Below are 14,799 nucleotides of genomic sequence, written 5' to 3' on the forward strand. Positions count from 1 at the left end.
AGGAAGACACGGATTGCATGCAGCACTGGGTGTTATAAGCAAACAGTGAACACTGGAACACTACATCAGAAACTAATGATGTACTGTATGGTGACTAACATAACACAATTTTTAAAAAAAGGAAGTGAAAACTAAGCCTGACATATACAGAACTACTAATCTAATCTACTACTAAACTACCGTGGAAAAGACAAGCTAATAGAAGAGTGGGGAGAACTCTTGAGCAGTCACTTAACACACAAAAAGGATATCCAGATGGTCAGAAAACACAGGAAAGGATACTCCGTTTCATTAGCCATAAGGAAGATTACTTAAGATTGCAATCTGATACCATTTGAACACACCCCAGAATGGCTAAAATGAAAAATACACACTGTAGCAAATACTTAGAAGGATGTGGATCGCTAAGAACCCATATATACCACTGGCAGGTATGAAAATTGGGATGTTCAATCTCTAGTATACTGTATCTGCCAAGGCTGCAAATATACAAACACTACAATTTGTCATTTTCACTCCTAGTTTTTTTTTTAATGCTTCTATAATGTACATATATTCCCCAAGAGACAAGCACAAGCAGCATTGCTATTGATAGCCCAAAATTCCATCAAGGATTGAATCAGTAAATCCCAAGTACACTCATATGAGGGAATACTAAACATAATATTGTGGATAAATCTTAAAAGCATAACACTGAGTATACAAAGCCAGATACAAAAGAATACATACTCTGTGACTCCATTCATTTGCAATTCATAAACAAGGCAAAGTGAATTTGCACTAGGAATCAAGATAGTGGTTACTGATGGAGAGGGGGTAGAAATGCTTCTGTGCTCATTCTGTTTCTTGGGTGGGTTGCTATTTACACAGATTTGAACTGCATTTATATATTTGTATACTTTTGTGTAGGTATATTCTCATTAAATCTGTTTTTAGAATATGATAAGGGTATCTTCTGAGTACTTTCTTGTATACTTTAAGATTTCCATTACATTTTATTAAAAGGGAAGACTAATCTTTGGTGTTAGGAGTCTAGATAGTAGTTATCTTTGAGAGATTAGTAATCAGGGAGACTGCATGAGGTGCTTAGAAAATGTTAGTAATGTTCTATTTCTTGATTATGGGTGCTGGTTAAATGAGTCAGTGGACTTTGAAAATGCAGTGAGCTATGATTATGATTATTTTCTCTGTGACTTTTGTACTCCAGTAAAAAGTTTCCTTGCTAAAAATAAGAAGTGAAGGAAGAAAAAATAATGGGATAAATTAGATAAAATAAAATTGAGTGTTGGTAGTTATTAAAGCTGAGGATGGGTACATGCGTACTCTTTATATTCTTCTCTACTTTTTGTGTATGTTTGAAGATACTCATAATAATGATTAACATAAACTATAGGGATTGACACCAGATACTTGGTTGCCTGAGAAGGGGTAATGGAATGACAGAAGGGTGAGAGGAAGGGATTTTACAGAGTAACAAGAAACTTTGTGGTTTTAGATAAATGCATCATCTTGATTGTGTTGATGCTTTCAAAGGTATATTCCTTTGTAAAAACTTACCAGATAGCCAGATAGTGTGTGTATGGGGTGGGGGGGGGGGGACAAAACAAAACAAGAAAACCTGGGTTGCAACCACTCATGTTCTTCTACTGTCATTTCCAAACAGTGACAGACACTTAGTACTTGTTAGATGAATTGATGAAAGTCTGGGATACAACTTGCTGTATTATTGGTCCACAGTTTGGTATTGCTCTGAGATAAACCATTAAGTAGATGCATTTGTTGCTGATAGGGCTTTTCTGGACATGAAAGAATGCCACCAGGGTTTGTTCCTGGGCCTGATTTATTAGTACCGTGACTTTGGGCAAAAGTTTCCTAGCCTGGCAAATGTGGATAATGTACTTAATAGACAAGAATAGAGTTGATTTAAGTGTAAGAGTGTCCAGCAAATGCTTGGCACGTAGTAGGTGCTCAATAAAATGTTGAGCTTGAAGACAAAATTAGACAGGTGTTCTAGATTGGAATGTGTTTCTCACCTGCATTTTTAAGATAACACTTTAAAAATTAATAGAGTACTTGAAGTAGACTACTTCATGCTGTGTTCCTAGAACTGTGGTGCTTGTTTGTTGTCTTTAATGGACAGCTGAACTCAGAAAAGATATGCTGCTTGAAATTTCACTAATTCTCAGTCATACTATATCTGGGTTTTTTGCCTAAAAGTTCAGTTATGCTCCTTTCCCATGTCAGAGCACCACTGCCATATTTCTCATATGCATTGTATATGAAATTAAAGTGTAGGTTGCCGTTAATGTAAAAAGGCATATCATTTTATTGCAACAGAGTAAGAGACAATTGTAAGTGTGGGCAAAAAGCCTGATTAGGGCTCAAATTAGGAAAAAAGATTTTAATGATGAAAAAAGTATGTATTTTTTAAAGATTTTTTTTATTTTTAATTTTTAAAAGATTTTATTTGTTTATTTGACACAGGGAGAGAGGGAACAGAAGCAGGGGGAGTGGGAGAGGGAGAAGTAGGCCTCCCACAGAGTGGGGAGCCCGATGTGGGACTTGATCCCAGGACCCTGGGATCATGACCTGAGCCAAAAGCAGACACTTAACGACTGAGCCACTCAGATGTCCTTTTTAGAGATATTATTTCAGAGAGAGAGCAAGAGAGTGAGAGAGCACAAGCAGGGAGAGCAATAGACAAGGGAGAAGCAGACTCCCCGCTGAGCAAGGAGCCTCATGCGGGACTCGATTTCCAGACCCTGGGCTAATGACCTGGGCTGAAGTCATATACTTAACTGACTGAGCCACCCAGGCATCCTGAGAAAAGTATATTTTTGAGAATGGTTCCTCACCCTTTGATCCTGTAGTTAATTTTTTTTTTAAAAGGGAAGAAAGCTGATGGGCATTTGTCCAGTCTTACATGAAGATAATGCCATAAATAAGAAAGAAAATTAGCTGATGATGGTTTCTTTCTTCTTATGGAATGCAGTATACGTGATTCAGTGTAGAGTCAGTTGATTTGGTAAGCTCTTTATATGCTTAATGTAATCTTCATTATTGATCTTTTATTATAGAGCATTTGTTTTCAAGAGGTAGCTGGAAAAAGGGTTAATATTAAGTTCAAAATCATACTAACATGTTTACAGAATAGTGTTTACTTAGCTCACTGTTGTTTAAAATCTATTTTATGTTTTTAGATTTTTTTTAAAGATGTATTTATTTTTGAGAGAAAGAGAGAGCATAAGCATAAGGGAGAGAGAATGTCAAGTGGACTCCAAGCTGAGGATGGAGGCTGACACGGGACTCATTCCCAGGATCATGACCTGAACTGAAACCAAGAGTCAGACACTTACCCAGCTGCACCACCCAAATGCCCCGCATTTTGAGATTCTAATTTAAATTTCCTCTTGGTATTTAGTTTTGATTTTGTACTGCTTACATGTCATCATTGGGACAAATACTTAGTGCTAATATGCTTAGATGTTATTACAAGCTAGGCATTGGATGCATAATATACAACTGATAGAAAAAATAAGTCGTGGAAATGGCCGTAATTATGTGGTGGTGTTTATTTTTAGAATTCGGACAGTGTTCGTTTATTTTTCTCATGTGATTCCTAGACCAACTCATACTTAAATCTTTAAAATTGTGAATTGGGTCTGCTGGGATGTTGCTCTTACTGGAGGTGATTCATTATTTTTCAGTGTCGTCTGTTTAATAAAGCAGAAGTCTAATAAAACGTAAGTCAAAAAACAAATCCCCACCTGTCATTTGCTGTTTCATCTTACAGAAACTAGACCATTTAAAAAATTGCAGTGCAAATACATAATTTCATAGCTCCACAAAAGAAAAGAAGTGTAGAGGAAATGAAAGAACTTTTTCCTCATTTTCTTTTGTAGGGGAAGGTGATTACCCCAACTTATTTTTTTAAGGTGGGCAAATATTGCTAATGTTTCTTTCTTTCTTTTTTTTTAAAGAGAGGAGTGCGCACGCAGGGTTGGGGGGGGCAGTTGAGTGGGGGGCAGGCTGAGGGAGGGAGAGAACCTCAAGCAGGCTCCTAATCTGAGCTGAAATCAGCAATAGTAGGATGTGTAAGCCTAACCAGCTCAGCCACCCAGACACCCCTGCCAGTTTCTAAAGTTAAATGGCAAGAATTGAAGTTTCTCCCTGACCTCCATTCTAGGGAAATAAAGCCATTCTATTCTACTAGAAAGGTTGTTTTTAAAACTTTGCTACCCAGGAAAGTTACTTTTCTCATTAGTCAAATTAAGACTTATGGTTTTTTTGTTTTGTTTTCAGTTTGATTTAACTGACATGTCTTTGTATTACTGTGGCAGCTTCACAGTTTTTATGTAATGACCTAATTTATACTTCATTGGTTAGAGTTTAGTCTCAGATTATTTCCTATAGAATTTAGTTTCCTGCACAGTACAGGCATATCTTGCTTTATTGTGCTTTGCTTTACTGTGCTTCACAGATACTGCATTTTTTTTTTAAAGAAGGTTTGTGGCAACTCTGCATCATGCATGTCTATTAGTGCCATTTTTCAAATAGCATTTGCTTACTTCACTTCAGTCACATTTCAGATTTTCTCATTATTATATTTGTTATGGTGATGAGTGATTACAACTTGCTGAAAGCTTAGGTGATGGTTAGCATTTTTTAGCAGTAATATATTTTTAAATTAAGGGATGTGCTCTTTTTAGGCACAGTGTTATTGCACACTTATAGACTATAGTAGAGTATCAATATAGCTTTTATATGCACTGGGAAATTTCAAAATTCATTTGACTCATGTCATTACAATATTTGCTTTATTGTGGTAGTCTGGAACTGAATCCTGCTGTGTCTCTGAGGTATGCTTGTATATGTGTTCTTCTTAGACAGATAAATGATCTTTTTAACCTCCTGGAAGGACTATTTGCCAAATATATATTTTCTAAATTCCCTAAAGTTTTAAGGAAATAACTGAGTATATGATTACTAGCCCATGTATTTATTTCAATAATCCACCTTGTTTCCCTTTTCCAAAATTTATCGTGTAAGTTAAGAATGTTTTAAACATTTAGGATATATAGCCCAGCCAATGGGTTGTAACTATAATCAATATGTAAATATAATGATAATCATTCATTAATTAGCCTCTTTGTTTCTATTTTTAATACCTAACAGTTATTGAGCTATTAAGCGTACCGGGTTTCATTTTTAAATTAGTTCCCACAGGTTATCTCATCTAACATTTGGTTCTGAGGCATGTTTTATTAATATTTTTACTTTACAGATAAGATTATCAAGTCCTAAGAGTTTAAGTAACATGCTCAATTTCTCACAGTTGAGAAATGCTGAGGACCAGCATTAAAACCCAGCTGGTCTGGCTGTAGAACCTGTATTTTTAAGTACTTACAATGCTTGTCACAGTAGTACATGATCTTTTTTGGTTAGTGTAATATTTATTGTTGTAAATTTTGTTATACCTACCCTTTTTTATGACTTACTAAAGATGGATGATTCCTTCTGCTGTCCAGTATGTATTACTAGGTAGGCCATGTGAACTTCGTCATAGGTTAGATTTTATGAAGACTTTGTTATTAAAATAATTATCTCTTTCATCCTATTAATCAGAACAGTAGATACCATTTCTTGAGTATATAGCACTTTGCAGTTCACTATCATAACAGAGAAGTGTTTTGGGGAGGAATTTTGGGAGAAAATGATCCTAAAGGAAAGAAAAAACATGATAGTTCTAGGAATTGCAAGAAGGCCACTTTGATTAGAGCTCAGAAAGTAAAGGAAGGAATTGTGAAGAACGATCAGACATGAGAGACAGGCTCAGTGTGTGCCTTATTAAAATTACTAGGGAGAAACACCACAATGGGAAGAAATTGTGGTCTCAGCAATTAGAAGAGAAATCCCAGGCCTCTTGAGTATTAGAAATTACCATTAGTGGAACACCTTGTTTTTTCCTCCCCGTGTTACTGCTTTCCTGAATTGTAAGTAGTATTTACAAACTTCTTGTTATATTTCAAGTATGTTTAAAATCACTCAAATGCTGTATAGGTTGTCTTTCCTTTTAGTGGAGGGGCCCTGGTCCTCAAGGGAAAAACAATAAAGGGATTTTCTTCTAAAGAAATTTCATTGAAGTGTTTATTTTTCTTAGTGAAATATGTTATCAGTCATTTTATTTTTTTGTTTTTATTCAAAGAACATACCAAAGTGCCAAGGTCAGGAATAAGACATAGAGCACATTATCACTATTACTTTTTAATATGATGTTTGAGATAGTAGCCAGCAGAAGTATACAAAAGAAAAATATTAGAGGCAAAAAAAACTATTTTTGCAACCAACATTATTTTATACTTGAAAAATCCATGAGAGTCAATTGAAAAATTACAAATTTAGTGAAGTAGAAAACCATATATTTTTATGCATCCACAGTAGAAGATATAATAGAAGAAAACACCTCATTTACAGTGTCAACAACAAGAAATGTGGAAAAATCCCGTATGAAGAAATCATTAAAACACTGTTAGGACATGAAACTAAATTTGGTTAAATGGGAAGAGGTCCCCCCCCCCGCCTTTTTTTGGTGAGAAAGGTCAACATCGTAAAGGATATCAGTTTTTTGCAAGTTAGTGTAAACATTTCAGGCAGCTGTCCTTTCCCCTCATCCTCAAGTACTAGACAAGATAATTCTGAAATAATATGGAAAGTAGATAAACAGAACAAACTGGAAGAACAAGGAAGGGGATTAGCTCCCAGATGATAAAGTATATAATGAAGTCCTAAAACGTTTTCATTCTGGCTTATGTATAGTCAGACCAATGAAGCAGAATAGAATTGAAGGTCTAGAAATAGACCCATAGAAATCACTAGTATATGATTTTGATAAAGAAGTGATCACAAAAAGTAGAACTTCTCAGTAAATGGTGTTTGGAAAACTGATAGTCACATGAACCTCAGGATGAACCCGAAATGTATCAGATGTAACCTAAAAGATGAAACTGCAAATGGGTCTTGAAAATATGGGCAGATTCTTTACATCCATGGTAACATTTGTGATTATCTTTTTATTTTAACTATCTTATTGGGTGTGAAGTGGTATCTCATTGTGGTCTTGATTTGCATTACCCTAATGAGTAATAATGTTGAGCATCTTTTCATGTACTCATTGCCTATTTGCATATCTTCAGAGAAATGTCTGTTCAGACCTACGGCCTATTCTTAGATTATTTGTCTTTTAAACTGTCGAGTTGTAAGTGCTCGTTTCATATACTGGTTGAACAGCCCTTGTTAGATACATAATTTGCAAATAATTTTCCTCCTTCCCTGGGTTATGTTTTCACTTAAAAAAAAAAACAAAACATGGAAGTTTATCATTTTAATCATGTTTAAGCGTAGAATTTAGTGGCATGAGTATATTTACAGTACTGTGTGACCAAACAAAAACCTCTAACCATTAAACAGTATAACTCTCCTTTCCTCCCTCTCCCAGTCCCTGGTAACCTCTTATTACTTTTGTCTGTGTGTTTTCTGCTCTGGGTACCTCATCTAAGTGGAATCATTCAATGTTTGTTCTTTTCATGTCTGGCTTCTTTCATTTAGCATAATTTCTTCAAGGTTCATCCATGTCGTAGCATGTATCAGAATTCCATTTCTTTTTATGACTGAATAATATATCATTGTAGTATATATCACATTTTACCTATGTATTCATCTGCTGATGGGCACTGAGTTGTTTCCATCTTTTGGCTGTTGTGAATACTGCTTCCATGAACATTGAGGTACAAGTATCTGTTTGAGTGAGTCCCTGTTTTCTTTTGGATATGTATATAGGAGTAGAATTGTTGGGACATACAGTAATCCTTTGTTTAACATTTTGAGGGGCTGCCAAACTATTTCCAGCAGCAGCTACCTTTCTTCCTTTTTACTTTCTTGGTAGTGTTTTTTGAAGAACAAACGTTTTTAATTTTTATGAACTACATTGTATTTTTTGTTTGGTTGATTGGACTTTGGCTGTCATGTTTAAGAAATCATTGCCTAATCCAGGGTCACGATATTTCTATGTTTTCTTCTAAAAGTTTTATAGTTTTCTCACATTTAGGCCTCTGATCTGTTTTGGGTTAAGTTTTGTATATGATTGAGATAGGGGTCCAACTCTGTTCTTTTACATGTGGATAATCAAATTTGCCCCAGCATCATTGTTGAAAAGAGTATTTTTCCCCCATTGAAGTGTATTGCCACCTTTGTTGAAAATCAGTTGACCTTAAATGTAAAGGTTTATTTCTGGACTCTCATTTCTGTTCTTTTGTATATATGTCTATCCTTATGCCATTACCACACTATCTTACTTATTACTGTAGCTTTGTACTAGGTTTTGAAATTAGGAAGTGTGAGTCTTACTTGGTTTTTGTTTTTCAAGATTGTTTTGGCTATTCTCTATCCCTTGCATTTCCAAATGAATTTTAGGGTTAGGTTCTCAATTTCTGAGATTTATAGAAATTTATAGATCTAATTGGAGAATACGAAGCCTCTGAACTCTTGGAGTCCTTACTTAAAACCCCAGTGTACAGAAGTGGAACTACTCTGTCCTAAAGTCTAGGTGGCATGCTTAGAGCCATTTGCCACACCACCATCAGCCTTTGGGGTCTCTGTGGTTCTTTTAGCCCTAAAATTCGGTAACTCCATAGCAATTACAGAAATCACATTCTTTTTTTCTTTTCTTTCCTTTTTTTTTTTTTTTTTTTAACAGAAGTTGCATTCTTTAAAGTTTCAAGTAATCTTCACCAAATTAAATTCTCTTCTTAGGCACCATTTCTCCTGGACATTTCACAGTAACTAAATTCTTAGTTTCTCTGTTACTTTCTACTACATTTTCTTTCTTTGGCTTTAACCACATACACATGCTCTTTAAAAGTGCTATTCAGGGCGCCTGGGTGGCTCAGTTGATTAAGCAACTGCCTTCAGCTCAGGTCATGATCCTGGAGTCCTGGAATCGAGTCCCGCATCGGGTTCCCTGCTCAGCAGGGAGGCTGCTTCTCCCCCGACCCTCTCCCATCTCATGCTCTCTCTCTCTCTCAAGTAAGTAAATAAAGTCTTTTTAAAAATTTTTGAAAAAAAATAAAAGTGCTATTCACTAGGGCGCCTGGGTGGCTCAGTCATTAAGCATCTGCCTTCGGCTCAGGTCATGATCCCAGGGTCCTGGGATCAAGCCCCACATCGGGCTCCCTGCTCAGTGAGAAGCCTGCTTCTCCCTTTCCCAGTCCCCTAGCTGCTTGTGTTCCATCTCTTGCTGTGTCTCTCTCTGTCAAATAAAAATCTTAAAAAAAAAAAATGCTATTAGCTTTAAATTCTAACACTTGCAAGAAGCTTTTCCAAATCATACTGGCTCAGTAACATTTTTCCCAGTAATAATCCACTGTAATAATCATTTATGCTATTCATTTGGCATTTGAAAATTGCACAAAGTATTTTGAGTTACGTGAAGATAATTTAGACTCAGATTCAGACCAAAAGAAATGTGATCTGGTAGAGTAGAGATGTACAAAATAATTACTGAGATGACAGTAATAGTAATGAGAGCTATAGGAGAGGCTCAGATGAAGTTCTGTGGAAATTTAGAAAAAATAAAGATACTTTTCCCCTGGAAGAGTGGGGCAGAGAATCCCAGAGGATATGGGTTGGGACTTGAAGGAAGTGTGGCACCTTGATCACACAGAGGTGAGCATTCTTTTTAAAAAGAAATATTTTATTTATTTTAGAGAGTCGGAGCACGGAGGGGTGGGCAGAGGGAGAGCAGAGAAAGACTCTCAAGCAGACTTCATTGAGTGCGGAGTCCGTCATGGGGCTCAATCCATGACCCTGAGATCATGACCTGAGCTGAAATCTAGAGTCGGATGGTCAACTAAGCCACCCAGGCACCCCTAGGTGGGCATTCTTGACTGAAGGAGCAGTGTGAATCTGCAGCAGAGGTAGAAAAAGCACAAGATGGTGGGTATTTTGATGGCTAGAGGAAGAGTTTTCTAAGAGGAGAGGTAGTGAGAAATAATGTTGTAAAGGTAAACTAGAGCTGAACATAGTTTATTAGTTGTCTCTTTATAATGTGTGCATCTTGTTTTCCCAATAACGTTTTAGCTCTTTGAGGCCAAGTAATGGATTTTATACTTTTAATCTCCTACAGCAGGGTTATGGGTAGAGAGGGCAAGTATTCAGTAAGATTTGGTTGAATGTATGAAACAGTAGCTTCCCAAAAAAGTATTATTCAAGATAACTTACTGTCACATCCTTCTGTTTATTGTGGTTTTATCAGTAAAAACTATTCTGGATCTTCATAGAAATGGTTCCTTACAGCTAATTGGTCCTTATGAATTAAAAAAACAAAATGGAGGGGGTGGAGGCAGGAGTTGTGTGTCTGATTAGCAGTACTCAATTTGATTCATTCCCCAAAAGGACATGAGAAATGCTGGTTTAGGTTGAGAAAAAGGATCAGTATAAACACGCCTTTTGAAACTTAGTGTCTAATTTAAGGTCTTTTTATGTTTTAATAAATTAGATTTTTAAGACTATTTCCTAGGATTCAGATTTCATTTAACCACAAATAATTGTTGAAAAGAAATGAAGAATTGAAAAGGTGTACCCAAGAGTTGAGTTGAACTATATATGGGTAACATTTTCTTTTTTCAAAGAATTTTCTAAAACATTATTTTGTATGGTTGTCTAAAAAAGATGTAAAGCATCAGCTACTCTACTGAAACAGTGTTCACATTGCTGTAAGTTCCTGGTACTGCTGGTCTTCGTGGAAAGAGTATGTTATGTACACACATAATAGAAAGGTAGAGAAACTGAGTATACCTGCCTTCAGCCTTTTCTTTCCAACGGCACATTCCAATCTTTTGTTTTTGTAAAGCAAAATATTTTTTACAGATTACATTGGATGATACATTTAATGTAGGAGCAAAGTTTTTGTCATTTAAAAAGAGCAAAGTATGGCAGTTTTTAAAAGAGCCATTTATTTAGAGATTTTTGTGGTAAAGTAATTCATTATTTTACAATATTTGTTTTGTTTTAAACTTTCTGTATTATATACTAGGTGAAAAACCATTTCGCTGTGATGAATGTGGTATGAGATTCATACAAAAATATCACATGGAAAGGCATAAGAGAACTCATAGTGGAGAAAAACCTTACCAGTGTGAATACTGTTTACAGGTAAGGGGTGGTTTGAAATGTTTGTTTTCGATTTTGGGTTTTTTTTTTTTTTTTTAATCACTTTGTTGAGGTATGATAGACATTGAAATTGTTCTATCCTAGTTAAGATCATAAAATAATTCTGTTAAACTAAATTAGAAAATGTTGCTACTAGAACTGTGTGAAGAACTTCCCTGCTGCTGCTGATCAGATTTACAATAGACAACTGGCTGAACAAATTAGTTTGGAATTTCTTATTTTATTATACTTATATCTACCTTCATATTAATTACTTTTTTCTTTTCTTTTCTTGCTTGACGAAAAACACAAACTAAAACAAAAAACTGACTGCCAAAATCTGAATTTGACAGTATTTTTCCAGAACAGATCGTGTATTGAAACATAAACGTATGTGCCATGAAAATCATGACAAAAAACTAAACAGATGTGCCATCAAAGGTGGCCTTCTGACATCTGAGGAAGATTCTGGCTTTTCTACATCACCAAAAGATAACTCACTGCCAAAAAAGAAAAGGCAGAAAACTGAGAAAAAATCATCTGGGATGGACAAAGAGAGTGCTTTGGACAAGTCTGACCTGAAGAAAGACAAAAATGATTACTTGCCTCTTTATTCTTCAAGTACTAAAGTAAAAGATGAGTATATGGTAGCAGAGTATGCTGTTGAAATGCCACATTCTTCAGTTGGGGGATCGCATTTAGAAGATGCATCAGGAGAAATACATCCACCTAAGTTGGTTCTCAAAAAAATTAATAGTAAGAGAAGTCTGAAACAGCCACTGGAGCAAAATCAAACAATTTCGCCTTTATCCACATACGAAGAGAGCAAAGTTTCAAAGTATGCTTTTGAACTCGTGGATAAACAAGCTTTGCTGGACTCAGAAGGCAACGCTGACATTGATCAGGTTGATAATTTGCAAGAGGGGCCCAGTAAACCTGTGCACAGTAGCACTAATTATGATGATGCCATGCAATTTTTGAAGAAGAAGCGGTATCTTCAAGCAGCAAGTAACAATAGTAGGGAATATGCGCTGAATGTGGGTACTATAGCTTCTCAGCCTTCTGTAACACAAGCAGCTGTGGCAAGTGTCATTGATGAAAGTACTACAGCGTCCATACTAGATTCACAGGCATTGAATGTGGAGATTAAGAGTAACCATGACAAAAATGTTATTCCAGATGAGGTACTGCAGACTCTCTTGGATCATTACTCGCATAAAGCTAATGGACAGCATGAGATATCCTTCAGTGTTGCGGACACTGAGGTGACTTCTAGCATATCAATAAATTCTTCAGAAGTCCCTGAGGTCACCCAGGCAGAGAATGTTGGATCAAGCTCCCAAGCATCCTCATCAGATAAAGCCAACATGTTGCAGGAATACTCAAAGTTTCTGCAGCAGGCTTTGGACAGAACTAGCCAAAATGATGCCTATTTGAATAGCCCGAGCCTTAACTTTGTGACTGATAACCAGACCCTTCCAAATCAGCCAGCATTCTCTTCCATAGACAAGCAAGTCTATGCAGCCATGCCCATCAACAGCTTTCGATCAGGAATGAATTCTCCACTAAGAACAACTCCAGATAAGTCCCACTTTGGACTAATAGTTGGTGATTCACAGCACTCGTTTCCCTTTTCAGGTGATGAGACAAACCATGCTTCTGCCACATCAACACAGGACTTTTTGGATCAAGTGACTTCTCAGAAAAAAGCTGAGGCTCAGCCTGTCCACCAAGCTTACCAAATGAGCTCCTTTGAACAGCCCTTCCGTGCTCCATATCATGGATCAAGAGCTGGAATAGCTACTCAATTTAGCACTGCCAATGGACAGGTGAACCTTCGGGGACCAGGGACAAGTGCTGAATTTCCAGAATTTCCCTTGGTGAATGTAAATGATAATAGAGCTGGGATGACATCTTCACCTGATGCCACAACTGGCCAGACTTTTGGCTAAAAAAATGTGTAAATAATACTGGCACTTTAGAACAGATTAATCAAGAGTGGGGTTACTCTGTGTAAAATGGAGTGCTGTACAGATTTAAGAGCAATGCGTTAAAACAAGTTAAGCTGATATGAATAGCAAGATAATCCAATAATTGCATTTTGTTTGGTTAGTCAGCATTCTTTGAACTGCCTTACATGTTGTCACCTTTATAGAAGCAATGCATTACTTGTTTTAGAACAGAAACTTGCTATTCCACCTACACCAAGTTTAAAAGGAAAAAAAGACTTTCGCACAATTGTTTCCTAACTGATAACATTGTACATTCTTAGGAGATTAGTAATTGTGTGAAATTTACTCATACTGTTTCTAAGTTTTTCAGCATAGTCATTGCACTTCAGCAGGGAATCTGAGTATACTTTACAGACAGAGTGAACTTAAAAGTTTAAATGTCAAGAGATTATGGCTTAAATAAATTAGCGTGTCCTGTAGGGGGAAAAAAGAAACCAAGAAAACACCTTTTAAAAAGAATGATATGCCATATACCCTTGATTTTCATTTTGCATTATATTGACATGTTTTTTTTTTTGAGAAAAAAAAGTAATAAAAATCTGATAGTCTAAGATTCCACTATTTAAAAGCCTAATTACTTTTAAAATATGCATACTTTCAGAACTTTTACCAAAATACATAACTGTTGAAGCATTCACTTCTCTATGGAAGTATGCATATTGGTGTCAGTTTCTTTGTACAGTTGTACTTAGATATTTTTTATGATTTTTCATGTGCAGGTATCAAGGTTTTGAAGTTTTAGTAAAAAGATATTCTGTAGATTACATTCCCAAGAACATAATGCTTACACAAAATGTATATTCCACGTTTTAAAGCTTAATTGTATTTTACTTTACATATACACTTCAGTTAACATAGAGCACTTAGAATCTATTTGGTATTTTTGATTTCTCAAAGTAAAAAAAAATTAGATTTTTAGGTTTGATATGGTTGTGTCATAATCATCTCATAATTGACTATTTTAATTTTTGGCAATAAAAGGAAATTGGGTATCTTTGGAACTGTAAAACCTGGTTTAATCCTTCTCTTTCTAGAATCTTGATAGATTGGATAATTAAACAGTATCCAGAGAAACTAAAGAAATGGGCATTTTAATTGCTTATTTTATCTTGAATTACTTTTTAATGAACACTGCTCATTACAATTTTACAAACCAAAAGTGTTTACTAATTCTAGTAACTACAGTTTCTTTTTCAGCTAGATGAGTGATCGGAAACTTTTTGTTGCATTTCAAAATCTAAATAAACTACAGACTTTATCCTTATACCACGAATGTTTTTTTTTTTTTATACTTTGTCTTAAAATAATACAGCATGGTACAATAAATAGTGCTTTTATATAAACACGTATATATGCTTTTCTAAAGAATGACGGTTTGAGTTACACATTGGACAGTTAAAATTTTTGGAAAATAACGTTAGTTCTATTATATTATTATCATCTTTAATTTGTTCCAGCTTTTTGTTTATTTTATTTCCAACAACTTTGTCACAATGCACATACTGATGTGTAGCACCAGTGATAATCGAAAATTAATATCCTTGGAAGGTGAAAATTTATTGTTGCTAATTTCCACTTTAAC

The 14,799-nt window shown here is 35.5% G+C and overlaps 1 protein-coding gene across 4 annotated transcripts in view; it reads left to right on the forward strand.

Moving 5' to 3' along the window:
- The window catches only part of ZNF148 (zinc finger protein 148), a 117,522-nt gene extending 103,040 nt beyond the window's left edge, over positions 1–14,482 (forward strand). For all 4 annotated transcript variants that reach the window (XM_080799877.1, XM_080799880.1, XM_080799878.1 and 1 more), the window contains 2 exons: positions 11,090–11,208; positions 11,559–14,482. In XM_080799877.1, the coding sequence (XP_080656003.1) occupies positions 11,090–11,208; positions 11,559–13,157 (1,718 nt within the window). In that variant the 3' untranslated portion in view covers positions 13,158–14,482. The remainder of the gene's footprint in view (positions 1–11,089; positions 11,209–11,558) is intronic.
- Positions 14,483–14,799: the final 317 nt, after the last annotated feature.

Source organism: Martes martes (assembly GCF_963455335.1).
Source record: "Martes martes genome assembly, chromosome: 1".
Classification (NCBI taxonomy): domain Eukaryota; kingdom Metazoa; phylum Chordata; class Mammalia; order Carnivora; family Mustelidae; genus Martes; species Martes martes.